Source organism: Triticum dicoccoides, chromosome 1B (genome assembly GCF_002162155.2).
Source record: "Triticum dicoccoides isolate Atlit2015 ecotype Zavitan chromosome 1B, WEW_v2.0, whole genome shotgun sequence".
In the NCBI taxonomy this organism is placed as follows: domain Eukaryota; kingdom Viridiplantae; phylum Streptophyta; class Magnoliopsida; order Poales; family Poaceae; genus Triticum; species Triticum dicoccoides.
Window position 1 is genome coordinate 412,582,483 of NC_041381.1, and position 26,391 is coordinate 412,608,873.

General features: G+C 48.6%; 1 protein-coding gene across 1 annotated transcript; it reads right to left on the minus strand.

The window, feature by feature from the left end:
• Window positions 1–1,610: 1,610 nt before the first annotated feature.
• Window positions 1,611–6,161, minus strand: LOC119338235 (ubiquitin domain-containing protein DSK2b-like). Its single transcript, XM_037610539.1, has 8 exons — window positions 5,809–6,161; window positions 3,791–4,525; window positions 3,378–3,667; window positions 3,182–3,295; window positions 3,047–3,105; window positions 2,877–2,905; window positions 2,064–2,156; window positions 1,611–1,976 (listed from the first exon to the last, which is right to left on the minus strand). Exons 1-8 carry the CDS (start codon window positions 6,044–6,046, stop codon window positions 1,828–1,830), a joined length of 1,707 nt encoding a protein of 568 aa, XP_037466436.1. The 5' UTR covers window positions 6,047–6,161; the 3' UTR covers window positions 1,611–1,827.
• Window positions 6,162–26,391: the final 20,230 nt, after the last annotated feature.

Genomic DNA, 26,391 nt, shown 5'->3' on the forward strand with positions numbered 1-26,391 from the left:
TTTCATCATCATTATCATTTGCTTCCTCTCTAGTTGGTGTAGGCATCACAGGAATGGATTTCTCTGATGTGCTACTTTCCAATTCAAGAGAAGGTATGATTACCTCATCAAGTTCTACTTTTCTACCACTCACTTCTTTCGAGAGAAACTCCTTCTCTAGAAAGGTTCCATTTTTGGCAACAAAAATCTTGCCTTCGATCTGTGGTAGAAGGTGTACCCAATTGTTTCCTTAGGGTATCCTATGAAGACGCACTTCTCCGATTTGGGTTCGAGCTTATCAGGCTGAAGCCTTTTGACATAAGTGTCGCAACCCCAAACTTTAAGAAACGACAGCTTAGAATTCTTGCCAAACCATAGTTCATACAGTGTCGTCTCAATGGATTTAGACGGTGCCCTATTTAACGTGAATGCGGCTGTCTCTAATGAATAACTACAAAACGATAGTGGCAAATCGGTAAGAGACATCATAGAACGCACCATATCAAATAAAGTACGGTTATGATGTTCGGACACACTATTACGCTGTGGTGTTCCAGGTGGCGTGAGTTGTAAAACTATTTCACATTGTTCTATATGAAGGCCAAACTCGTTACTCAAATATTTGCCTCCACGATCAGATTGTAGAAACTTTATTTTCTTGTTACAATGATTCTCTACTTTACTCTGAAATTCTTTAAACTTTTCAAATGTTTCAGACTATGTTTCATTATGTAGATATACCCATATCTGCTCAAATCATCTCCGAAGGTCGGAAAATAATGATACCGCCGCGTGCTTCAATATTCATCGGACCACATACATCAGTATGTACTATTTCCAATAAGTCATTAGCTCGCTCCATTGTTCCGGAGAACGGAGTTTAGTCATCTTGCCCGTGAGGCATGGTTCACAAGTATCAAATGATTCATAATCAAGTGATTCTAAAACCCACCTGCGTGGAGTTTCTTCATGCGCTTTACACCAATATAACCTAAACAGCAGTGCCACAAGTATGTTGCATTATCATTATCAACTTTGCATCTTTTGGCATCAATATTATGAATATGTGTATCACTATGATCGAGATTCAATAAACCATTCACATTGAATGTATGACCATAGAAGGTCTTATTCATGTAAACAGAACAACAATTATTCTGTGATTTAAATGAATGATGGATTAAAGCTAATTGCAATAGGTTACACCAATAGGTGGTGTTTTGTGCAACAAACCCAAAGAATAGGTATGCAAATTTGACCCCAATAGGTGATGGTTTGTGCAATTTTCTTCCCATGGGAAATTAGCATCTGTAAAAAATTATTAACCCGCTCATCCTTCTAATATATGATTTCAACCACCCTGGGATGTTGTGAAACCAAGACGATCACAGCTTTCCTCTTCTTTTACCACACGTTGCAGTGTCTGTGAAATATGACAAAAATGTACTGCTGTGGAAACCCGGAGGGGTTTTACCTAGTCCTACATGCCATCACTAACAGACCATCAAGATTAGCAACCTTTCATGGTGAGGAAAGAAGATGAAAAAAAAAACTAAGCAGAAAACGTGCACCTACATTGTTTGTGTCTATTGTGTTTGCATCTCAGAAAAAACGCCAAGTTGACTCGACACTTAAAGGAAAACTAGAGCCACATTCTTTGCGGTAACACCGGATCATCTGATATGTATGTACATCAATCCAAATTGTCAATACAACACTGAAAAAACAAAGGCATGACGACCATGTACGGGAAAAAGTTAACTGTATTATTCCGTCTTTTTTACTGTAGACGGACACTGCCTGTTGGCTAAAACAGGGAGATTACGGGCAGCATCTGGCTCGTTTTATCTACTGGCCAAAGTTCCCGAGAAGGCGCTCCACAGCAGCATGTACGTTCCCAGAAGTGGCCATCAGCGCCCGGATATTCTCTGCGGTGTCGAAGAACCCCATTTCTTGGAGCTGGCCGAGTTGCGTTGCATAGAGTTCCTCCGGTGGCACTGAAATTTTGACAACGGGGAAACTAATATCAGCCGATGGAACTCAATAAGAGCAGGCAAATTCTCAAGACGGCAGCGTATACAAACCATTGGAGGCATTTGGTACACCTAAGCCACCTCCAGCACCAAGCCCACTAAGCATTCCCATCAAGGTGTCCAGGCCAACATTTCCCCGCGTGCCTGTATTTGTTCAGACACTACCTCAACAAAGGTATGATATAAAATGTGTTTATCTAGACTGAACTTAAGATCTCTGCATTGCAAATCTAGTTTTGCTTCAGAAGCGAGCGCTCTGCAGTCAAGACTACGTAAAAATTCTGTTCAATATCCAGGTAGCACCGCAAAGCAGCTGGACAGTAGATCAGAGACATTACAAATAAAAATGGCTCCAAGCGGTGGAATCAAGGTGTATGGAACTACAATCTATTTTTCAGTTAACAAAACCAAATGAGTGGAACATTATTTGGGTCAGAGGCAACCCATTTCCATTTGTAAGAAACGTATCACATGATTCAGAATCAGGAACGCATCAATAATTGACTGTAGGCAAATGATTCTGTGAATTTCTAACTTCTAATGTTTAATTCAGTAATTATCTTGCAAAAAAGAAAATTGCCTTAGTAGTTTCGAGTTACCAATGAACAGGTGGTAATGATTCTAATGCTACAACAGTATACCCTAACACATCGCGGAGCAGAAACTTTATGAACATGAACCAAGCAGAGCGTGTATAGAAAAGCAACTCTTGCCACAGGAGATCTTTTTTTTTGCGGGAACACAGGAGATCAACTACAAACAACATAAGAGAACTCTGGAGCATTCACATCAAACCTGACATAGTAATCCATATCCAGGAAGAAGAGATTATGCATAAAGAACATAATAATCAAGAACAATTACCTGTGCCATTGCCTCCTAGGTTACCAGCCCTGAAAAAAAAAAGATGACTCAGCAAACGCATAATTGCACCCTCAAAAAATAAACATAACTGCACTTCATAATCTCCATTTCATTTAATTTCATAAAAAAAGGGGTGATACAATGATGCTATTGAGTTAAGAGTTACTCACTGGCTAGGTTGATTTTGGCCAAGCTGTGATGACAGTGTCTGCTGGAATGAGAGTAATTGCTGCGCAGAACAAATACAAATTATCATAAAATAAAATACGAGAACAGTTGTTAACTTGCATCGCAACAGAGTTTACCTGCAAAGCCTCTGGGGATGCCATCTGGCGAAGAAATTCTGGGTTTTGGAACATATCCCTCAACTGAGTGTTTGACTCCATCAGGCTACGTGCATTTGGGTTCATGCTAAGCAACTGTGGGACAAGCAAATGTTACAGAATGATCCAAGGTCATCTCCAAAAATCATAAAAGAACTAGTTTTGAAAAATATTGGACCTGGTTCATTGACTGTGGGTCAGACATAATGTTCTGCATCATCTGCATCATAGCAGGGTTTTGCAGCATCTGACTCAAAAGAGCAGCATCAGGTGGACCACCAAGCATACTCCCCAAATCTGCTGAACCCAACCCTCCTAGACCACCTGCAGCACCAGTTCTTGCATTCCCACCAAGACCACCGAGCAGGCTGCTCAAATCTGCTGAACCCAGCCCTCCTGGGCCTCCAGTTGCACCAGCCCTGGTACTAGCAGCAGGACCTGACCGTGGTGTTCCTTGCGCACCCCCAGCTGGGAAAATAAAATAGTATCACAGGCAATTATCAGCAGCGGTGAGAATAAAAATACTACCACATGTAATTATCAACATTCAAGAACAAAACAAACAAAAAACTCTAAATAACTAGAACCTACCATTGTTGCTCCAGGGGTTTGGAAGTGGATTAGTATTTGGAACAGGGGTTCCTGTTGTGGACTCTGGGCCGGTAGTTGGAGCATTTGTAGCAGCATTGCCGGCTTGGTTAGGCCCCTGATTTCCAAGAAGAGCTGCAAACGGGTTAGAGGCCGGGGTGCCTTCCCCACCCCCTCCCATTGTTGTTGCATTAAGAAAAGGCTCCTGTACAGTTTCATACATACGCCGGAGCATATTAAACCCTTCAGGGGAAGCTTCGATGTTGCTCATTGCTCTGTCTGTGTTCCGCATCATCTCCCTCATAATTTCAGGGTTTCTTGCAGCTTCAAGGGTCTGGCGGAGAACACTAGGATCATTGAGGACATGGGCAAGATCTGGATTCCGATCAATAATACCACGCATTTGTGGATTATTCATAATCATATTGCGTATTAGATCAGGGTTATTCATGAGGCTCTGCATCATTGGCATGTTCATTATCTCCCTCATAAGGTTGGGATTCTGGCTCAACTGTTGCTGCATTTGATCTAATTCCGGAAGTCCAGCCCCAAATAAACCTGCTGGCCTGCCACTAGCAGCTCCAGTAGCACCAAGGCCTGGAAATAAGCCTCCAAGACCACCTGCAGGGCCACTGGTAGGAGTGGTTGAAGCTTGGGGGCTTGCTGCAGCAGGTGCTCCTGATGCTGCTGGTTGGGCAACGCCTCGCACCAAGTGAATGGTGTGATCTGTCTCAACACCTGGAAAATACAAGTAGCATAGAAAAATGCTTAATAACACGAAGATCTAAATGACAGGTCAACATTACCATAGAAAGAAAGAATGCAATTGCATCCTTGCATGTGCCAAAACCATATACAGGAGTTTGTAATACAGTAAGATAGTGCAAATTGCTAGTATAGCACAAATCAATCGTTCATCTCATCGTAAAATAATTTGCTAATAACCAACCAAATAATTACATTTTGGAACAGAAGCCAACTGTTACAGACTCATACAAGAATTACCAGTTTTCTCCCAAAATAAATTTAAAAAATTCCAAAGATGGAATTTAATGTTTTTTCATGAAAAGTATTAGTGATGCAACAAATTCATTGGAAAGCATTTGCTCCATGCAAGGGCATGTAGCATCTGCCAGTCTTTTGCAGACTGTTCCCTGCATTTTCCCAACACGAAGTGTAGCATTAGTGCCATGTGTGTGTGTGATTCTGTAATATAATAGTCAAAAAATACGGAAACATGCCATCACTCCAGTGACTGTGGTTGTAATGACACTATTTTGTACACCCGCAAAAAAAAGATACTATTTTGTAAAATAAGAAGTCGACCATTTAGGAACAAGAAACATTATGCATTTTCATTAGGATTCAACTATAAACTCCACGGAAGGCTTTCTCAGTTTACGAGAATATACAGTGACTTACTAAAAATACATCAACAAATTTCACATACTTCCCCAGAGTAACATAAATTTTACACACTGAACAATCAATTGACACAAATTTACTACACTCTACAAACTACATTCAACAATCAAACGCCATGCCAAAATTCACACAAAAAAATACTGGAACTTCCTAATGATGATCCTTAAGCTAACATACTAATTCCCCACTCCACCTCAAGCAAATCCAGTAAATCTCTTCAGATTTCACCTGTAGCTATGTAATGATACATGCACAAGTAACGGAAGCTAAACTCCGTAACGCTTGGAATTAAATTCGTGCCGCGACAAGAGAAGCTTACTTCAGCTTCACCATCTTCTATGCTATAAAAAACATCTATGCTGACGGTATCCGTTATCACTAACACACCCCACTGCCTACCCGCATCAACCAATCACCGTGTAGTATCGGCAAGCGCAGCGCATAAGCATACTGTTGCATCTGATCCACGCCAGCACGCTCCCAACCAACAAACGGGCATTGCAAATTTGCAATTCACGCAAGGGGCCGGCCAATTCGATACCACCGAAGCCAAACCGCGACCTTATTCCCCGGATATCCGTGTGGTGTGCACGCACCGTAGCTTTCTAGGGTTTGCTCGTCCTTGAGGATCCGGCCCTTGTAGATCAGGCGCTGCTGCGGCGCCGGCACGTCGCAGCTCCCGGCCACGACCTCCTTGAACGCCCCGACCGTCTCGCCCAGGTCGGCCTGCAGGGTGAACTTGGCGCCGTTGGCGCACCGGATGTTGAGCGTCGCCCGCGCCCCCGAGGGCGGGGACTCGCTCCCGGCCCCCTCGCCGTCGCCTGCTCCGCCCATGCCCTCGGCCGAGGCTCGATCCGGTCGGGTCAGGGGGGGTGCGCTGCGATTGGGTTCTGCCGTGTGCGCGTGAGCTTTGCGAGTTTTTTTTTTTCCCCTCTTCCCTTCCCTTGCTCGGAGAGAGAAGAAAGAGAGGAGAAAAAGAAGCAAATCGGCCGTGGACGAGAGGGATTTAACGGCGGAGGGCGCCGCGAGGTAGGGGTGGCGGACGGCGTGGATTCGTTGCGTGCGGTGCGGGCGCTCTGTGAGGTGTGATACCGGGTGAGGGTCCTCGTGGACCGCCACCACAAGAGTCGGTGACCGGAAGGTTCTAGCGTTCGAGTCAGGGGAGGGTGCCTTCTCTATTCCCACCGGGACCGAACGAGTCCGTGGAGTTTTCAGGCGGATTGTGCGAATCTCAACGATTCCACGTAGTGTACAGTCTGGCTCTCGGTTTGATTGTCTAGTCTAGGGGAATTATCTTTGCTCCCGGAGGTGATATTACAAGGCCAAAATCACTGTGTTTTGGCTCCTGACAGCATCGCACTCATTCATGCTCATTCCCATCAGAATCCTCACCGATCCGCCCTGAACCGTTTCGCCTCACGTTCCCTTCTCATCCCTTGGAAAGGTGATCTGGGAGGCGACCATTCTGCCCCCATCTTCGTTGGCGTGGCCGTGGGGCCTCTACCCTCCGTTAATCGCTCTAGCGACGGGAGGCGATGGGGACCCGGCGCTGCTGCTCCGACGAGTAGTTCGGCTGGGCTTTGTTCTTCACAGAGGCGCTGTATCGGTGGCGCGTCAGGATAATTTGGCAATGTTTCTTCCCCACCCCAACAACGTTTCAATCGAAGATGCTGGGAAGCAGGTGGCCCCTTTTGTCTCGTTAGTCATCAGATCTGGCGGTTTTAGGTTGTGTTGGTGTTCAGCGTCACCACCGGTGGCGGCAGCTGCGGCCATGGCAGAGTGTGCAGAGCTTCTGAAGCGGGATGTGTAAAGGGCGGGGTGTTAATCCGTCTTTCTTCTTTTGTTCTATACTCTTCTCCTCATTTTTTTCATCGAATGAGTTGATAGTTTTATCAATTTCTTCTTTCATACAAGTCTACAAGATACTAGTCTTTTATAGGACAGCAGACATTCTCTTAAGAAATTCTTTAATATAAGGTTTTTTATGATAGTGCCCCTGGTTCCTTAGTTGTGCTTAGTTGTCCCCACGCTCTAAACTTTTGCTCACTTTTCCCCACCCTCTTATCTGAAACTCTCACAAATGGTCAAACTGGAAGTTTGTCGTCGGGTCAATGGCTATACCGTTAACTGCTGACGAGTGGGGACGCTTAGGGTCGGGTCCTCCTTTGACAGTTACGTGCTGACGAGTGGGGACGCAAGGAGACACGTCGGAGCAGCTTTTCTAAAACAAATCGAGCCACTCCCGCACCGCACCGCCCTGCCTCCTCCTCCGTCGCCGTCGTCGTGCCCGCCACCCTCTAACCCTATTTCGTTCGTCGGCGACGCCACGCCTCTGCCACATCAACACCCCTCCCAATCTGGGATTAAGAAGCGATGTCAGGGGAGGACGCCCTATGGCCCATCGACCATGGAGATGATTGGGCCGAATAGAAGGCGGATAATTCATGGATTCCATCTGGGTAAGCGTCGTTTCCCCTCAAATTGATGAGAAAAATCGTAAATTGGGCAGTATTTGGCCATTATTCGCTTGAATCATACCAATTTGGGTTGCTGAATTTTTCATCCTTTATGTCGATCGAATATGATTGATCACGCGCATGCTTTTCGGCCGGCGGATAGAAAGGAAACTAGCGTCCTACATGGTACTAAATTGTGTATGATCTCTGGATTTTTCTACACGAAGGTGGTAGAAAACCATCATTTCGTTCAAAGATTTTTGCGATGCACTTGGTTCCGTGTATGACTGGAGCTCTACTGATGTTGTTGAACTGAAATATTTCAACGTTAGTGAGCAAAGATTTCTCCCATTAACTTGCAATAAGCATCTGGAATTGCTATTTAGTTTGAATGCTGACAGACGTTTCGGTAAAATCCGTATTGAGGTGTGTCGGTGTCAAAACCGGCGGATCTCGGGTAGGGGGTCCCGAACTGTGCGTCTAGGCGGATGGTAACAGGAGACGAGGCACGATGTTTTTACCCAAGTTCGGGCCCTCTCGATGGAGGTAAAACCCTACTCCAGCTTGATTGATATTGATGATATGGGTAGTACAAGAGTGGATCTACCACGAGATCAAGGAGGCTAAACCCTAGAAGCTAGCCTATGGTATGATTGTTGTTCTGTCCTGTGGACTAAAACCCTCCAGTTTATATAGACACCGGAGAGGGCTAGGGTTACATAGAGTCGGTTACAATGGTAGGAGATCTACATATCCGTATCGCCAAGCTTGCCTTCCACGCCAAGGAAAGTCTCATCCGGACACGGGACGAAGTCTTCAATCTTGTATCTTCATAGTCTTGGAGTCCGAGCGATGATGATAGTTCGGCTATCCGGACACCCCCTAGTCCGGGACTCCCTCAGTAGCCCCTGAACCAGGCTTCAATGACGACGAGTCCGGCGCGCATATTTTCTTCGGCATTGCAAGGCGGGTTCCTCCTCCGAATAATTTATAGAAGATTGTGAACACCAGGATAGTGTCCGGCTCTGCAAAATAAATTCCACATACCACCATAGAAAGAATAATATTTACACAAGTTCAATCTGCTGACGTATTTTGTGGCGTGACGTCACACCACAGCCAAGCCTTTACTTGAATTGTTTTTATTATACCACCTCAGCGCGTTTAGCGAAGCGGTTTCCTTGGCACGTCTTGTCGAAGCAGAGATCGTGTTCCCCTCATTCCGGGATTCTCATCAATATGGACGTGGGTAACCCAACCGCACCATTGATTGCGGCGCTTGGGAGATAAGTGAGTTTTACCAGGCCGGTGGGGACGCATAGTTTCGTCCGCCCATATATAAGGGGATAAGGATCCACCTTTTTACCTACGCCTTCTTCCTCCTTTGCTTATCCATCTCCGCGCACTCGAGCTCCAGCGCCCAAGTCCGCACATCTTACCTCGACCTTCTCCAGCCATGTCCGGAGCGGGAGGCAAGTGGATGGCCTCCTCCGTTACGGAGGGGCACATCAAGAAGCTGCGCAGCGCTGGATATCTGTCCAGCGACATCGCGCAGCGGCTCCCTGACGAGGGGCAGCTCATCCCCACCCCCGGGCCCCATGAGAGGGTGGTATTCCTTCCCCATTTCCTCCGCGGACTGGGCTTCCCACTCCACCCCTTTGTCCAGGGGCTCATGTTCTACTACGGCCTGGATTTCCATGATCTGGCCCCGAATTTCATCCTCAATATCTCGGCGTTTATCGTCGTGTGCGAGGCCTTCCTCTGCATCCAGCCCCACTTCGGCTTGTGGCTCAAGACCTTCAACGTCAAGCCGAAGATTGTGAAGGGCAGCCAAGCGGAGTCCGGAGGCGCCATGGTGGGCAAGATGCCCAACGTCACTTGGCTCGAGGGCGCCTTCGTGGAAACCATCAAAGGGTGGCAATCGGGGTGGTTCTACATCACCGAGCAGCGTGACCCTAAATGGGCAGCGGCCCCCGAATTCAGATCTGGCATCCCCATGCGGCTCACCTCCTGGAAAGAGAAGGGGCTGCTATGGGGTAGTTCGGAAGAGCTGACCGGACTCCATTCCTGTCTCCCAACCCTGGTGAACAAGAAGCTCAAGCTTGTCAACGTGATCTAGGTCATGCTCGTCCGCCGGATTCTCCCCTGCCAACAACAGGACTTCAATTTGTGGGAGTTTGATCCGGCACAGCACCGGACCTTGAGCGGGCTCTTTGACACTACGTACGAAGATGCCTGGAGGGTGCTGTTCAAGGGCGCCGAAGCTCCCGCATCCGCTACCGAAGATCGCGGATTCAGCTCGCAGCGTTCGGCTGGCGAGGTAAGCCATGTTATCCTTTTATGGGACACTTGCTTTTCATGTTTTGACTTTATGCGGGATCTAAACTCCCAATACCTTTGACAGGCTTGGCAGGCGACGTCCGGACAGGAAAGCTATCCGGCTCCCCTTCCAGAAGACCCAGCGGATGCCCGTTTGACAGGGCTGCTGGTCCCGGCACTTTACGTAGTGCCGGAGAAGAAGGCCACGAGAACCCGAAGGAGGTCCCGACGTCAGGTGGTATCGGACTCATCGTCCGATGACTCCGAGGCGGACTCCTCCCACGAGGATGAGGAGGAGAAGAAAGAGGCCTCTCCCCCAGCGGGGGGAGGGAAGAAGAGGAAGGCCTCCCCAACGAGGGAGGCCGAAGGGTCCAAGAAGGGAAGGACCCTTCCCCCGGACTGTTCCACCAACGTCGGCGATGACGACAAGGAGTGGCCCTCAAGGGCCAAGCCCCTCGCGAGATTGTAAGTACCCGGACTCCCGAATAACTTCATAATTTTTCTTTTCGCCACACGGCGTCTTTGTAATGCCGCATACAACCCTACAGTCCGCCCAAGGACGATCTTCCCGCTTCGTCGAGCGGGTCCTTGGGTACGTCGGATGTGGATAGTACTTCACTTCTGACCGCCTCCACCCCCCGTGACGCCGACGACGCCGAGGTGGGATCCTAGAGAGGGACCCACCCAGAGGAGGAGGCCCCAGAGGTGCCACAGGGCAACCTCCCGGACTTCGTACCGGACTCCGCACCGGAACCTGCAGTGGTTCTGGAGTCCGGCGGGCGGCCCCTTCGTAAGAAGGGCAAGACTGTGACGCCAGCGGCCTCTGTCCAACCGGAGGCGCCGGATAACTTGCTGGAGGCGCTCAACGGCGCTTCCATCAAAGAGGAACACCGCACTGTCATGAGTGCAGTGATTCAGAAGGTTCAGCTCACCAAAAGCGGGCTGACCGAGGCCTGCAGCAGCCTTCTAACAGGCTTTGAGGTAAGAATTTTAATATATGTAAAATAGTACCGCATAGACAGTAGCCCCTGATGCTCGGTTCGGTGTTCGGAAAGAAAAGCCGGACTGAGGATCTAAAAAGATATACGCAGGAGTCTTAAAAAATATGTCAATATGGGATTGCAGGCTGCGCTGCTGACCTCTGCCGCACTGACTGCGGAGGTCAATGCTTTGAAGCAAAGCCTCGAGCGGTCTGAGAACGAGCTCGGCTGTGCCAAGAAGCAGCTCGAGGACAAGGAAGGTGAGTAACGCCTTATTAAAGTTGTACCTTACAAAAAAGGATTTGGTTGCAAGAGGAATGGCAAGGATAACGTGGGTACTTCAGGGGCCACGAACGAGGTGGCGACCCTGAAGAAGGCGGTGTCCGTGGCTGAACGTAATGCGGCCGCGGAGCGTGCTGGGCGAGAGAAGCAGGAGGCGCGAGTGGTGGAGGTACAGCAAGAGCTCCAGGCTCTCGTGGAAAAACACGAGAGTTTGGAGCGCGACTCGAAGACTCGAGAGTCCGAGCTTGCATCGGCTCTTGAGAGTGCCAAAGCCGCTAAGGCCGAAGCCCACAAGGCCCTCCAGGAAATCGAGGCGTTGAAGAAAATAGCGGCGGGTAAGGCATTTTTCATGCAAAGCAAGCATGTGGATGTGAATTACCTATTACTTACCCGAATTCGGAGCTCTCCAGGAGCGTTCGCAGATCTGCCCCGCAGCGTGTCCGATGCTGCCGCTTTCTACAGGGCCGAGGAGGGGAGCTCGACGGAGAAGGTCTTCTGGTCTCAGTATGCTGAGGCCGGACATCCGGTGCCCCTTAGCGACCAGCTGAAGCAGCTGGTCGAGCTCCACAAGGTGGCCGAACAGGCCATGAAGGGCCTCATAGTTCGGCTGTGGCCCAAGGAGGCCATGCCTGGGAGCTACTTCGGCCTGGTGCGGCGGCTGGTGGATGCTTGTCCATTGGTTGAAGTCATCAAGCACTCTGCCTGCATTGAAGGTGCCCGTCGGGCCCTTGCCCGTGCTAAGGTGCACTGGGGCAAGATGGACGCTGAGAAGCTTGTGACGGACGCGCCACCGCCGGGCAAGGAGTATCGCACGCCCGAGATGTACTATAAGGGTGTCCTGAAGGGTGCCCGCATTATTGCGGGTGAGTGCTCCAAAGATGTAATATTTGAGTAGACTCGCATTTTGTTATCCTGTGCACTGAAAACTTTGTTCATGTGCGCTAAGAAACGCTTGTTAATTTAAAATATTACCTTCTGTGCGGCCGTTTATCAAATCTGAGAGATGGCAAGTCGTCGGCTTCAGCCCCCATGCCACGAGTGCTGGGGTGTTCGGGAAAAATTTGAGCACTCTTGTTCCCATTTTTGGGTCCATCTAGGGAGGCGCTCAACACAACGAACGAGGCAACCGGACTTATAATGCTTGAACACTCTCACTTAGCCATAGAATTCTATAATTTTAAATTTCGGCGAAGCCCCTAGTGTTCGGAAGGCCGAATTCGGGGCGCTATCCACACCTGGGCCGGACAAAACCGATTCCTCGCTCTAAGCGGCATAAGTCTTTAGGGACTCGAAAAAACCTCTTGAACAGCGACCGGCTCTCGCCTCATCATGACGGTTAGTTTTAGCTTTCTCCACTGAGGCGCTCGCCCAGCTCAACTGGGGCGCAATCGCAGTGGTTCTCCCAGTGCTACCTTAGCCGATACAACGGAACGTAAGGTACCAAAACATGGGAGCCGGGCAAACCCAACTATTGACCCAAGACATGATTCGGAGCCGATGCATATAATGCTATAAGTTCGGGGTGCCGCACTTGTGAAAGTGTTCGGACTTATCACACCATAATGTGGGGAAATTAAGCCCCTGGTGTATTTAGCCGTACCAAAGTGTACGGATGCAACATGTCATAAATGAACATATGTATAAGAAAGGAATGCAACTATAAGCAAAAAAGTGATGCATTGTTTATTCAAGAAATACTGCCATGGATGCAGAACGATACAAATAGTGCGGTAAGCAAGGGATGGGACTATTAAACATGTCCCCCTCCAGGGGTAGGCTGTGGAATGGTGTATAAAACAGATTTAATGCTCATAATGGAGACCACCTGGATACTCGTCGTAGACTTTCTCCTTCCCTGGCTGTTGCATCGTGAGTTCGGCAGGTCTACTGCCGGACAGGGCCTCTGGTGAACGGAGTCCTGTGGGTAAGAAAAAAAAAGAAAAAAAGGAATGACACACTTGGGAGCCCCTAGTGTGGTTAAGTCGCATCCTGGGCCTGCCGTGGTCGTGCCCCTCCCCCGATGCCCATGGTATCTCCAAAGCGTAATGATGTACGCGAAGGACCAGTCTTGCAATTTTGCAAGGGCTGGGGTTGGGGCCGCATTGCTACGCGTGCTTGGAACGTGCCAGGTGGTATTGTTGTAGGTTACTCCGGGCGTGTTTAGCCGTGTCCGGTCGCTTAAAGGCCGGACTCGAGAATTGCCTTAAGAGGCTGCACTGTACTTCTGCCGCGAGAGCCGCTGTATGTTCCTCTATTCGGAGAGAGCGTTCAGTGTTTCCGTTGACCGTGATGACTCCTTGAGGGCCTGGCATCTTGAGAAGACCACTTCCAGTGTAACTGAGCCTGTACAATTGGCCTCTACACCTGGTATGATGCCTTTGAAGGTCGTCTTTGTAGGTTTAATCCTTGAGGGATCTATGCCCATCTTGCGCACTGTGTCCTGATAAAGCAGGTTCAGGCTGCTGCCGCCGTTCATCAGGACTCTGGTGAGGTGAAATCCATCAACGATTGGGTCTAAAACCAATGCGGCGAATCCGCCGTGGCGGATGCTGGTGGGGTGGTCCCTTCGATCAAAAGTGATCGGGCAGGAGGACCATGGGTTGAACTTCGGGGCGACTGGCTCCATCGCGTATACGTCCCTGAGTGCACGCTTCCGCTCCCTCTTGGGTATGTGGGTTGCGTATATCATGTTCACCGTTCGCACTTGTGGGGGAAACCCTTCTGTCCTCTATTGTTCGGCGGTCGGGTCTCTTCCTTGTCATCGCTATGCAGCCCCTTGTCATTGTTTTCGGCAATTAGCTTGCCTGCCTGCTTGAATACCCAACAGTCCCTGTTGGTGTGGTTAGCTGGCTTTTCGGGGGTGCCGTGTATCTGGCACGAGCGATCGAGTATTCAGTCCAAATTGGACGGACCTGGAGTAGTTCTTTTGAATGGCTTTTTCCGCTGACCGGGTTTGGAGCCTCTAAATCCGGCATTGACTGCCGTATCCTCATTATTGTCGCTGTTAATGCGGCGTTTGTTCTTGTTGCGACGCGACCTGGCGTTGCGGTCCTTGGTATCCGGACTGCCATAATTTTTGCTGAGGTTGTTGCTGCGGGCTAGCCAGCTGTCCTCTCCCGCGCAGAAGCAGGTCATGAGTGATGTGAGGGCTGCCATGGATTTCAGCTTTTCCTGTCTCAGGTGCCGGGCAAGCCACTCATCGCGGATGTTATGTTTGAAGGCCGTGAGGGCCTCCGCATCCGGACAGTCGATGATTTGATTTTTCTTAGTTAAGAACCGTGTCCAGAATTGTCTGGCAGATTCGTCTAGCTGCTGAATTATATGGCTTAGGTCGTCAGCGTCTAGTGGTCGCACATACGTGCCCTGGAAGTTATCAAGGAATGCGGCTTCCAGGTCCTCCCAACACCCAATTGATTCTGCTGGCAAGCTGTTAAGCCAATGCCAAGCTGGTCCTTTAAGCTTGAGTGGGAGGTATTTGATGGTGTGAAGGTCATCACCGCGGGCCATGTGGATATGAAGGAGATAGTCTTCGATCCAAACTGCGAGGTCTGTTGTGCCATCATAGGATTCAATATTCACGGGTTTAAACCCTTCGGGGATTTGATGATCCATTACTTCATCTGTGAAGCATAGTGGGTGTGCGGCGCCTCTGTATTGGGCTATATCACGACGTAGCTCAAACGAGCTTTGTCTACTGTGTTCGGCCCGGCCAGACTTGCTGTGTCCGGCGCGACGGCTGTCGTCGCGTATCATGGGGCGCCCACGCGATCCGTAGATCGATCTTGATTGTCTTGTCTTGTCCTCCAATATATCTCGCAAGTCCGGAGCGTTCCCCTGTGGCTTTGTGCTTTTCGAGCGATGCCGGGGTACGGTTCTAGTGGAGGGCCTAGAGGCCTCTCTGTCGCGGCCACGAGGTGGTCGGTCAGCCGTATTGTGCGCTGGTGATGCAGGTTTATATGCCTCCTCCTCTAATCGGGGGAGCAGCTTGCGTTTGGGGTAGCTTTTGGAGGGGCGTTCGAGTTCATGCTCTTCGGCCGCAAGGACTTCAGTCCATCTGTCGGCTAGCAGATCTTGATCAGCTCTAAGCTGTTGCTGCTTTTTCTTGAGGCTGTTTGTCGTGGCCATAAGCCTGCGTTTAAAACGTTCTTGTTCAACGGGATCCTCAGGCGCGACGAATTCATCGTCGTCGAGGCTTGCCTCGTCTCCGGAGGGAGGCATGTAATTATCATCCTCTACCTCTTCGTCTGCCGCTCTCTCATGAGGGCTGGCTTCTCCGTCCTCCTGTGCTGAATCTTGCTGGAGGGGGTTATCTTCGGCACTGTCTGGGGTATTATTATCTCCGGTGCCAGAATCTCCATTCTTGTTGTGGCGGGATTTAGAGCGGCGCCGCTGACGCCGGCGCTTGGGCTGTTTCTTGGAGGGGTCTTCCTCCGTTGTTCCCTCGCCATTCCCATCCTTTGGCATATCCACCATGTATATGTCATATGACGAGGTGGCTTTCCAGTGCCCAGTAGGCGCTGGTTCTAGGTCGTCTCCGGCATTGTCGTCCATACCGTCGATGTCTTCGGAGTCGAAATCTAGCATGTCGGTTAGATCGTCGACAGTGGCTACTAAGTGGGTGGTGGGTGGGCTTTGAATTTCTTCGTCGTCCGCATCCCAACCGTCCTGACCGCAATTCGGCCAGGGCTCTCCTGATAACGAGAGATATTTTAGCGAATTCAGGATGTCACCGAAAGGTGAGTGTTGAAAGATGTCCGCAGCGGTGAACTCCATGATCGGCGCCCAATCGAATTCGATTGGAGGGGGCGCGGGAGGTTCGGAGTCCGGCGAGGAGTCCGGCACCTTGGAGTCACGAGCTTCACAAGGGACAAGGTCAGTATTCGGCTCCATCTCCGTAGAGGTTGCAGCCCCCGAGGCGGTGTCTAGCCGCCCGTCCTCGATCTATGCAGCCGGCTCCGAATTGAGGGTCGGAGCGGACTCGTGTGCGGCCTCCAGGGCACTGTTCGGCAGCAGATCTAGATCATGCCCATCGTGACAGTGCGGCGCGCTCGGCTGTGGCTCGAATCCATCGAAGATCAAGTCTCCACGGATGTCAGCCGTGAAGTTCAGACTTCCAAATCTGACCTGACAGCCAGGGGCGTAGCTTTCTATCTACTCCAGATGGCCAAGCGAATTGGCCCACAGTGCAAAGCCACCGAATACGAAGATCTGTCTTGGGAGAAAAGTCTCACCTTGGACCGCATTGTTGTTGTTGATGATCGAAGGAGCCATCGGGCCTATCGGTGACGACACAGAGGAACTCTCAATGAAAGCACCAATGTCGGTGTCAAAACCGGCGGATCTCGGGTAGGGGGTCCCGAACTATGCGTCTAGGCGGATGGTAACAGGAGACGAGGGACACGATGTTTTTACCCAGGTTCGGGCCCTCTCGATGGAGGTAAAACCCTACTCCTGCTTGATTGATATTGATAACATGGGTAGTACAAGAGTGGATCTACCACGAGATCAAGGAGGCTAAACCCTAGAAGCTAGCCTATGGTATGATTGTTGTTCTGTCCTATGGACTAAAACCCTCTGGTTTATATAGACACCGGAGAGGGCTAGGGTTACACAGAGTCGGTTACAATGGTAGGAGATCTACATATCCGTATCGCCAAGCTTGCCTTCCACGCCAAGGAAAGTCCCATCCGGACACGGGACGAAGTCTTCAATCTTGTATCTTCGTAGTCTTGGAGTCCAGCCGATGATGATAGTTCGGCTATCCGGACACCCCCTAGTCCGGGACTCCCTCAAGGTGCTTCAGCCACGTAAAGAACTGGACAAGGGGAAGAACGTTCATACATCATCTGTCTTTGATAATAGCGAGCGCCCCGACACTCCTTGTAGGTCGAGGCCAAGTAAACCTAATGGTTCTGAAAGCCAACACATGCATGTTGTCGCTTCTCTTGTCCCTTCTGCAGCCGCTGTAGAAGTAGATGCAGAGCCTGACAAGGAAGTTCCTTGACTTGATAATGAGGATAAGAGGATGTACCCTGAACTGGTAAATATAGTCAGTCAACAGGTAATGGATGAATATCTGGAGGAGCCCAGCAGTCATGCTAGATTTGATGACACTGAAGATGATGTAGGGTGGAACCCTAGTGGCCGATCTTTCACGAAATGGAGGGGGGCCCGCGAACAACATGAAGAACACAAGGGGAAACGCGAGGGAAATCACAAGGGGAAAGGAGAGGAAACACTCAAATCAACAAGAAAGAATTGCTAGATCCGTGAACATAAAGAGTGATACACGATTCAAGGACAACAAAAGAAAGATACAAGGAACTAGTTCATCTCCAAAAGGAGGTCTTGAATCCACTAGGGGATCTTCCCACAAGGGGGTCTTGAATCCCTCAGGATCTTCTCACATGGAGGTCTTGAACTCCATGGGAGTGGTCTCTCTCTCTCTCTCTCTCTCTCTCTCTCTCTCGAGGAGCAGGTAGTGGATGAGCAAAGCTCTATCTCAAATGAGCTAATCCTTTTCTATCCCTCAAATGGTGGAGGTGGAGGAGTATATATAGTCTAGGGCCACGAAGGGGTAAGTGAGGAGTACATGGGCTTCGGCCCAACACACTGTGCGCAGACAGGTGTCGGACGCCCGACAGGCATCAGTCGTCTGGTAGCTCGCATGGGTCCGGACGTCCGGTGGGCGTCAGACTTCCGACGTTTTGGCTCTGGTCGGGGAACACCAGATATTCGGTCTTTGTCGGTCGTCCGATGGCTGATGAACGTCGGACGTCCGATCTCGGTCGGTCGTCCCGTCGCTATAGGGTGCCTCGGATGTAGTCGTTCCGGCTGGTGGAGTGTCCAGGCATCGGACATCAGGTGGTTGTAGCTTTCAGGCAGCTCTTCTTCTTGTTCCTCGAGCTTTGTGTCCTCGCCGTCTTGTCCAACGCTCCTAGCTGCTCCATGGTCTTCCTCTTGGTTCCTGGTCATGCATAGCACATATATTTGAGGTAGTCGCCATGTCTCATGTGGAAAGTGGTGATTCGGAGAGGAGCGAGTTCACCTTGTGTCCAATGGCGAATGGTCGAGGTCTCATCGCATGTCCTCTTGGGGCTTGGGGAGTGGTCGTAGTGTGCATGGGGATGATCGTAGGATGCTCTGCATCATCTCCACCCCCCTTGGGAATGATCCGACCTCGGATCATAATCCTCATAACCATTGAAATGGTTGTCATGGACGGACTTGTATGTCAGGGCGCAACCCAAGTACTTCGAGATGTCGTCGTGATGGTATTCATGCAAAACGAGCAAACACAAGGACACTCGAAAATACAATGGTTAGCGCACATAAGGTTTCTATCAAGTAAGTATGAGTCCGTGCGACAAGATTGTTTGTGACAAAGTGGATGAAGCTTATCAAGATGATATAGAAAGATATACAAAGCATTCATGGGAGGAAATTCATTTGTTATGCACGCAAAGGTATGGTAAGTTGCATGGTGCACAAAGCTACAAATTCTACCATTGTGCAAAATGATGTCATAATGGGACGGTGTATCAAAGCATGAACATGGTAATTGGTGCTCAATGTGATTATGTTATCATGCAATTGATAGTGGGCAATGTGATCATAATGTATGAATATGCCATCAAGAAAGATCACAACAAATTTGCTAAGGAAATGCACAAGCTCATATATCATGGATGACATGGGAATACATGATGCAACAAGGCAATCATAATGTGAGGCAATCCATGCATAGGGTGCAAACTTGTGGTGAGTATGATATGTCCATCGAGCATGACATGTGGGAGCACAATCAACAAATATGGATGTGTTGGTGCAATGTGTCAAAGGAGTGTTGATGTACCAATGCTCGATGTTGTGGCATGAGTGGAGTTCCGATGGTGCTTCCAAAGTAGGTGCATTCACTAAGCTCGAGCACTCTTCAACTTGAAGGTCCATAGGGTCCATCTCTAATGTCGGTGCTCCATCCAATAGATGTATCGTGTAGACAAGAAGAAGGAGACAACAATGAAAGAATGACCCATCCAATATGCATATTTGAGGATGGCTCAAGTGGAATGAGTTCACCTTAGGAATGTTCGTGAAGATATTGGAGTTGCACATCATGTACACCTTCACATAACCAATATGTCTCGTGATGGTACCACCTTGCGAATCTTCCAAAATGAAAGAACATGACAAACACTCGAAAAACAAATGAGGTTGGCAAAAATGCAAAACCGAACATTCGTGTGGTGAGATACCCAACAAGTGTCATCATAATTCTTATAATAAGAAAGTACAAGGGTGTAGGGCATGGTATGTAGGAATAAGATGCTAGCATAACCAAAGACATTAAGCTCAATCAAATAAGCATGCATCACAAGTAAGTTTTCCATGTCTCCGAGATCAACAAGCATAGCACGGTTGCACTCACTATAAGTGAAGATGAGAGATGCAACTAATGGAGACAAGTGACAAAGATCAAGATATATCACATGATAGCTAGGTATGAACATATATGTCATCAACCCAATGCAAAGAGCAAGAATATATCATGGGTTGTGCAACAAAGCAAGTAATCATAGTGATCAAGTCAAGCAAGCTAGTAGTGTGAAGATACAACATACTAGAGGTAGTCATGGAAATCATGTCATGTGGATAAATAGTGAGCATACATAATGCACATGACATACCACAAGCATGAAAGCAAGATATGAGCAAAGTCTCATCATTGTGGTGGGAAGAAGTCCGATGTAAATAGCAATTGAACAACATGACTCTCCCAACACGAGAAGCAAGAATAGCATGGAGCATGTATAGAACATGGCAATATATACTAGTATCTCCACCAAGCATGCAAATACACATAGGAGTAACATAATGGTGAAACATGGGTAAATGCAAGCAAGGGTCACAATTGCATGGCAAAATCATGTAAAGAGGCATAACATGCAAAGTGAACACGATAGAATGGGCATAAGGTGACAAATGGTAAATAACCCATAGTTGTGTGAGAGCCAAGTAAAAGAGATGTGCGTAGTCATTGCGCAAAGAGAACGATGGTAAGGACAATTCACGTGATCCCAAATTGTTGTTGCTCTCAAGAGCTCATTTCATCAACTCTTGGGGTTGAGAGGTTGACGAGTATACACGAGTACCTACACAAAACAAAGACAAAGGGAAAATTGTGTGTGCGCGGTAGATGTACACATCATCCGTTTTGATGCGCACATGCATGTGTTGGTTAGTACAAAATAGCCAATGCTCACATAAATGAGATGCGTGATATAGAAACATGTCATCCATCATGTGGGTTTGTTGTTATGTATAGCATAATGGAGACTCAAATTGTATAATGCATCACGAGAAATATGTAGAGCATTGTTATTCATGGAATGCATATGGTGCACGCAATTATGGAAATCATGCAATGTATGGAATGCATCAAAATTTCCTAATATGTATGAGGAAGCTATGGGGGTCTCCTCATGAGCATTAATGGAAACATCACATGGAGAATATTGACAACATCCAAAACAAAGCATATTTGGTTCTATGTGATCATGTCATGGTATAGTAGATGAATTGCGCAAATTTTGCAAAGGGGTCATAGCAATATCATCGCAAGAGAAACACATTCCAATGACCATGACCTTGTCATCTATGCCATAAGTGCAAACGGGATTTATTTAAATGGGGCATGCATAGTGACTATGTTGAGATTCAAATGATGCAATATGGGAGATCTCACTCATACCATATGACAAGTTTAAAGGGTTGTCGAATATGATGTGACTGATAGAATTTTCACATGATATCCTATGGAGCATAGCATCACAGCTAGGCAACTCGACATGTTCATCATCATATTCATCATAAATTGGTAAGTCGTGACATGAGGAAGTTGCACTAGCATGAAGCGTGGTAATACGTGTGTCAACATCATGCAAGCAATCATTGGTAAGATAGTCCACTAGTGGGACAAGTGAAGCACCATCACCTATGTTACCTTTGGAGCGTCGCTCATGTGTTGTAGGCGAGGTGTCGAAGACCAAGTCATGGTCATCTTCATCTTGATGGAACCATGTGGGTGGTGCATCTTCTTCCACCATGGCCATCGGTTTTCCCATTGGAGGGATGGACTCGTCGAGGATTGGCGCGTCGTCATGTAGGAGATCTAACATCAAAGAAGAAAACACATTCAGAGTAGAGGTTAAGTCGTTAGAGATCATAGTGGCCTCACATGCCCTATTGTCGGCATTCTGGGAACCAGGGTACCCAGACCTGCTTGCCTGCGGCCCACGACGTGGCTTCATAAAAGGCTTGGTACGGCCCAGCTTTGACTATGACAAGACAAGACCCTCGCGAGGGGCCAAGCCTCGCTAGGCGGGCGACATCAAGACCTCCCGAGGGAGCGGCCTCCTTAGGCGGCCTCCTGAGCGGAGCGGAGATTTCTATGCAAGACCCAGCCTCACAAGGCTGAAATGACATCATCCATGATGACCGAGGCCAGGCGCGTGCCAGCGGACGCAGAGCAGCAGGTTTCCTCTTTGGTGCAAAGGAGGCAAGCGCAGGTGTGGAGTCCCAAGGAATCAACCAAAGGTTGCCATTTGCGCGCAACGAGACCAAGATCGCCAGAACGATAGGATGGATGTCATCGCCAAGCCCACCACGACGTCATGCTCAGAGGCTTTGTAGGCGAAGACCACCTTTCGTCAGGATTAGATGTACTTCTTGTCCCCTTTCAAATTTGGTTGTTGTGGGATCCCTTCCCACCTAAGTTTTGGAGGAAGAGGACCAAGGCCACTATAAATATAGCCTAGCCACGCGAACGGTCCTGTAGCCTAGTGGTTGCAGCGACATTAGTAGCACCCCAGGTCCTGGGTTCGACTCCCGGTGGGAGCGGATTTAAACAAGCCTGGGCAAAAATTTCTGGAATAAAAAGGGATGTGGGGTTGTTGCTCTACAGTAAATAGTCAAAAAAATATAGCCTAGCCACCACCGTAGAGAGGGATCGACTCACCAGGTGATCAGCCCATCGAACCACCAAGAGCTCATCACAAGAACATGCCTCCTAAGGCTATTCTTCCACTTGTACTAGTTCATCCCCAACCCCTTGCGAGACTAATCCACCACAAAGCAGAAGTAGGGTATTACACCGCAAGGTGGCCTGAACCTGGGTAATGTTGGTTACGCAGTAATTTCAAAAAAATTCCTACGATCATGCAAGATCTATCTAGGTGATGCATAGCAACAAGAGGGGAGAGTGTGTCCACGTACCCTCTTAGACCGAAAGTGGAAGCGTTATGACAACACGGTTGATGTAGTCGTACGTCTTCATGATCTGACCGATCAAGTATCGAACGCACGACACCTCCGCCACTACAAGAAATATGTCAACTAGTGACCTTCTGTCAGTGACCCTGGAAGAATTGGTCATAGATCTATGACCATTTCAGACCAGTTGGTCAAAAGCTGTTCGGGGGGCTCCAAACCATAAACTATAACGACCATTTTGGTCAGAAAGGTCGTAATTTCCTTACATGAAATGGTCATAAAGCAGATAGAACTAGTCCGCTGCCTTACTTCTAGTTGATCATGACCAATATAGATGGTCATAACCTTGTAAGTTGTGGTGGGTTTCTATGACTAGGCGCCACCTCATCAGTTTTGCCTATGTGTCATGTCCATGTGGCAGTTTTTGCCCTAGGTTGTGAAGCACCCTATATTTCTGTCATTCCCAAAATTCCCAGAAAAATCTCATAAATTCTTTGGGTCATATCTTCATCAAATATGTAAAAAACCTTCCTTGCCTAGTTCAAAAATAATTCAAAAATATTCATTTTCCTATTCTGTTCAGAAAACACTTTGTGAAGGAAGTACCACTTTGGCATGTCCAAATGGTATCCATTTTCTACAGTGCTTTCCTATGCCCAAATAACCATCCTCCACCAAATGCCAGCTCAATCCATTCATTGTTTTGAGACCAGCTTCAACATTCATATTTATGTCCAGTGTGGTACTTTGCAAAGCAAGTACCACCTAGGCTCCTCCATTTGAGCTGAAAATTTGTGAAGACGGTCTTCTTAGTAACTGATCATCCTCAGCCAAAACTCACGCCCATTAGCCATGTGCATTTCCCGTACTGCTAATCAAACACTTGGCTACTTATTCATCTTTGAGCATCGATCGGTCTCCTCGTGAGAATCTTATGTTGTGATTTTCTTCCTAGCACCTACCTGGGGAGTGCCCAACCCACTAGACATGCCTAGGCCGCCCAGAACACATGGCAACACCACAGTCACACGGTGACCACGCGGCGGGCATGCAAGTTACCCTCGGCCACTAAGGGAGTCCTGGATAAGGGGGTATCTGGACAGCCGGACTATATACTTTGGCCGAACTGTTGGACCGTGAAGATACAAGACTCAAGACTTTGTCCCGTGTCCGGATGAGACTCTCCTTTGCGTGGAAGACAAGCTTGGCGATTCGGATGTTAGATCTCCTTCTTTGTAACCGACTCTGTGTAACCCTAGCCTCCTCCGGTGTCTATATAAACCGGAGGGTTTAGTCCGTAGGAGGACAACAATCATAATCATAGGCTAGCTCTAGGGTTTAGCCTCTACGATCTCGTGGTAGATAAACTCTTGTAATATCATATCATCAAGATCAATCAAGCAGGAAGTAGGGTATTACCTCCATAGAGAGGGCCCAAACCTGGGTAAAACATCGTGTCCCCTGCCTCCTGTTACCATTAGACTTAGACGCACAGTTCGGGACCCCCTACCCGAGATCCGCCGGTTCTGACACTAACATTGGTGCTTTCATTGAGAGTTCCTCTGTGTCGTCGCTACAAGGCTTGATGGCTCGTCTCGTTGTCAAGGATAACATCACCTCTGGGGGGAGCCCTGGAGGTAGGCCAAACTCTCCGACTAGGCGGCTTTGTCATGACCGCCCGATCGGCTGCCGCACCGACGATGACTTCTCGGGTCATCAAAAACAGCCTCCACGTCAATTCGGAACTCGCCGAATAGATGGATCTAATGGAGCTCTCCTCCCTTAATGAGCTCTTGGATCGCATCGCCGCTCTGGGAGTCGCTACAGACTATGATCGGATTGGGTTTAAACCCGACCAAAGGGATATTAAATCCCCACCGGTCACCCATGAGATAGCGGTAGTAGAAGAGCCATACATGGATTATCCCTCTACTTTAAGGATGAACTATGTCCAGATTATTGAGATCCCTGAGCCGGATACCCATTCGCGGGAGGACGTGACCCTGGCCCCGAACTTAGAATTGGGCAACGGGCCAGAAAAATTGGGCAACATCCCGGAGTCGGAGCTGCCAAGACCGGAAGCTCCTCTGCCCCTGGATGGCAGATCGGGTCAGAATTCGGACTTAACTAAGCCCACCCACCCAGACTTATGTTGTCTTTCCCATATCAGACAAGAGCCCCAAGAGGCAGTACATCGCTACTGGGCCAGATTCCTCCTTGTGATAAACAGAGTCGAGGACTGTCGCGAGGAAGACGCAATCTCACTTTTCTGCAAAAATTGCACGAACAAAGGGATCCTTAATGCTATAAGTCGCCGTGACATAGTACACTTTGCTGACTTAGCAACCATAGTACAGAAGTATTGCGCGATGGAAAGCACCTGGTAAACCCAAACAGACTTCTGGGATAATCCGGCTCTCACTAAACCCTTTGTCCGAACTAAAAGGGCAAACTCTCGTAAGTTACCCGATCCAATTCCCAAAAAAAACAAAGCCCACTCCAGGCCGTGGAACTGTATTGGAAGAATGGCTCAATGGGCCATGCAAAATTCACAGCACGCCGGATACCACGCCAACACATAGCCTTAGAGCATGTTGGATACTCCGGCAGGTAGCAAAAAGCGGCGAGGATCTTCTTGTAAACCATAAAGCAGAGCAACATCCCGCCGAAGACGACAATGCGGTATTGACAGTCTTCGAGACTTTCGCCTCAAATAATAGGCGCAAGCGAGCTCATCAAAGTTTCACTGAAGTCTGCCACGTGGCAAAAATAAATCCGTGGAGCGACACTGCTATAACCTTCAGTGCCAGTGACGAACCTCAATTCCAAACAGTCCGAGCACCAGCCGGTTTGGTCCTTAGCCCAATCGTGGACGGCTTCCGGCTCACTAAAGTACTCATGGACGGTGGAAGCGGATTAAACCTGATCTATGAAGAAACCCTCAACAAGATGGAAATTGATAAAAGCCGCATTGAGTAAAGTAGCACGACCTTCAGGGGAATCATCCCTAGTTGGGAGGCACAGTGTGCGGGAAAATCACACTGGATGTGGTATTTGGCACGTCGAAGAATTATAGGTCCGAAGAAATCATATTCCAAGTGGCCCCGTTTAGCAGCGGATACCACGGCCTTTTAGGGCGGGACGCATTCACGAGATTTCAAGCTATACCCCATTACGGGTACATGAAGCTCAAAATGCCCGGACCCAATAGAATCATCACTCTAGCCAGTGATCTGGACGTCGCACTCCGCACCGAAAATAAAACTGCCGCACTAGCCCTGGAAGCATTATCCGAAGCCCTAGCGGCCGAAGAACTAACAACGCTGCGCGCCACAGTGGACAAAGACGATGTAATACTCGACAAACGACCCAAGTCCACCTCATTCAAGCCCGCGGACGAGATAGTCAAATTCCAGGTCCATCCAACGGACCCCACAAAGATAGCTTCCATCGGGACACAATTGAGCCCCACAATGGACGTTGCACTGCGAGACTTCTTACGCGAGAATTGGGACATTTTTTCCTGGCATCCTTCAGACATGCCGGGCACCCCACGCAGGCTGGCCGAACACTGCCTCAATATACTGAAAGGATACAAGCCAGTCAAACAGACTCTTAGGTGCTTCTCGGAGCCTAAACGACAAGCCATGGGAGAAGAACTAGCCAAGCTACTTGAGGCCGGATTCATCAGAGATATAAAACATCCGGATTGCCTGGCAAATCTGGTAATGGTACCAAAGAAGGACAAATCCTAGCGGCTATGTGTCGATTTCAAAGACCTCAACAAGGCCCGCCCCAAGGATCCCTTCCCCCTCCCTCGCATTGACCAAATCATCGACGCCACCGCAGGACATGACTCACTATGTTTCCT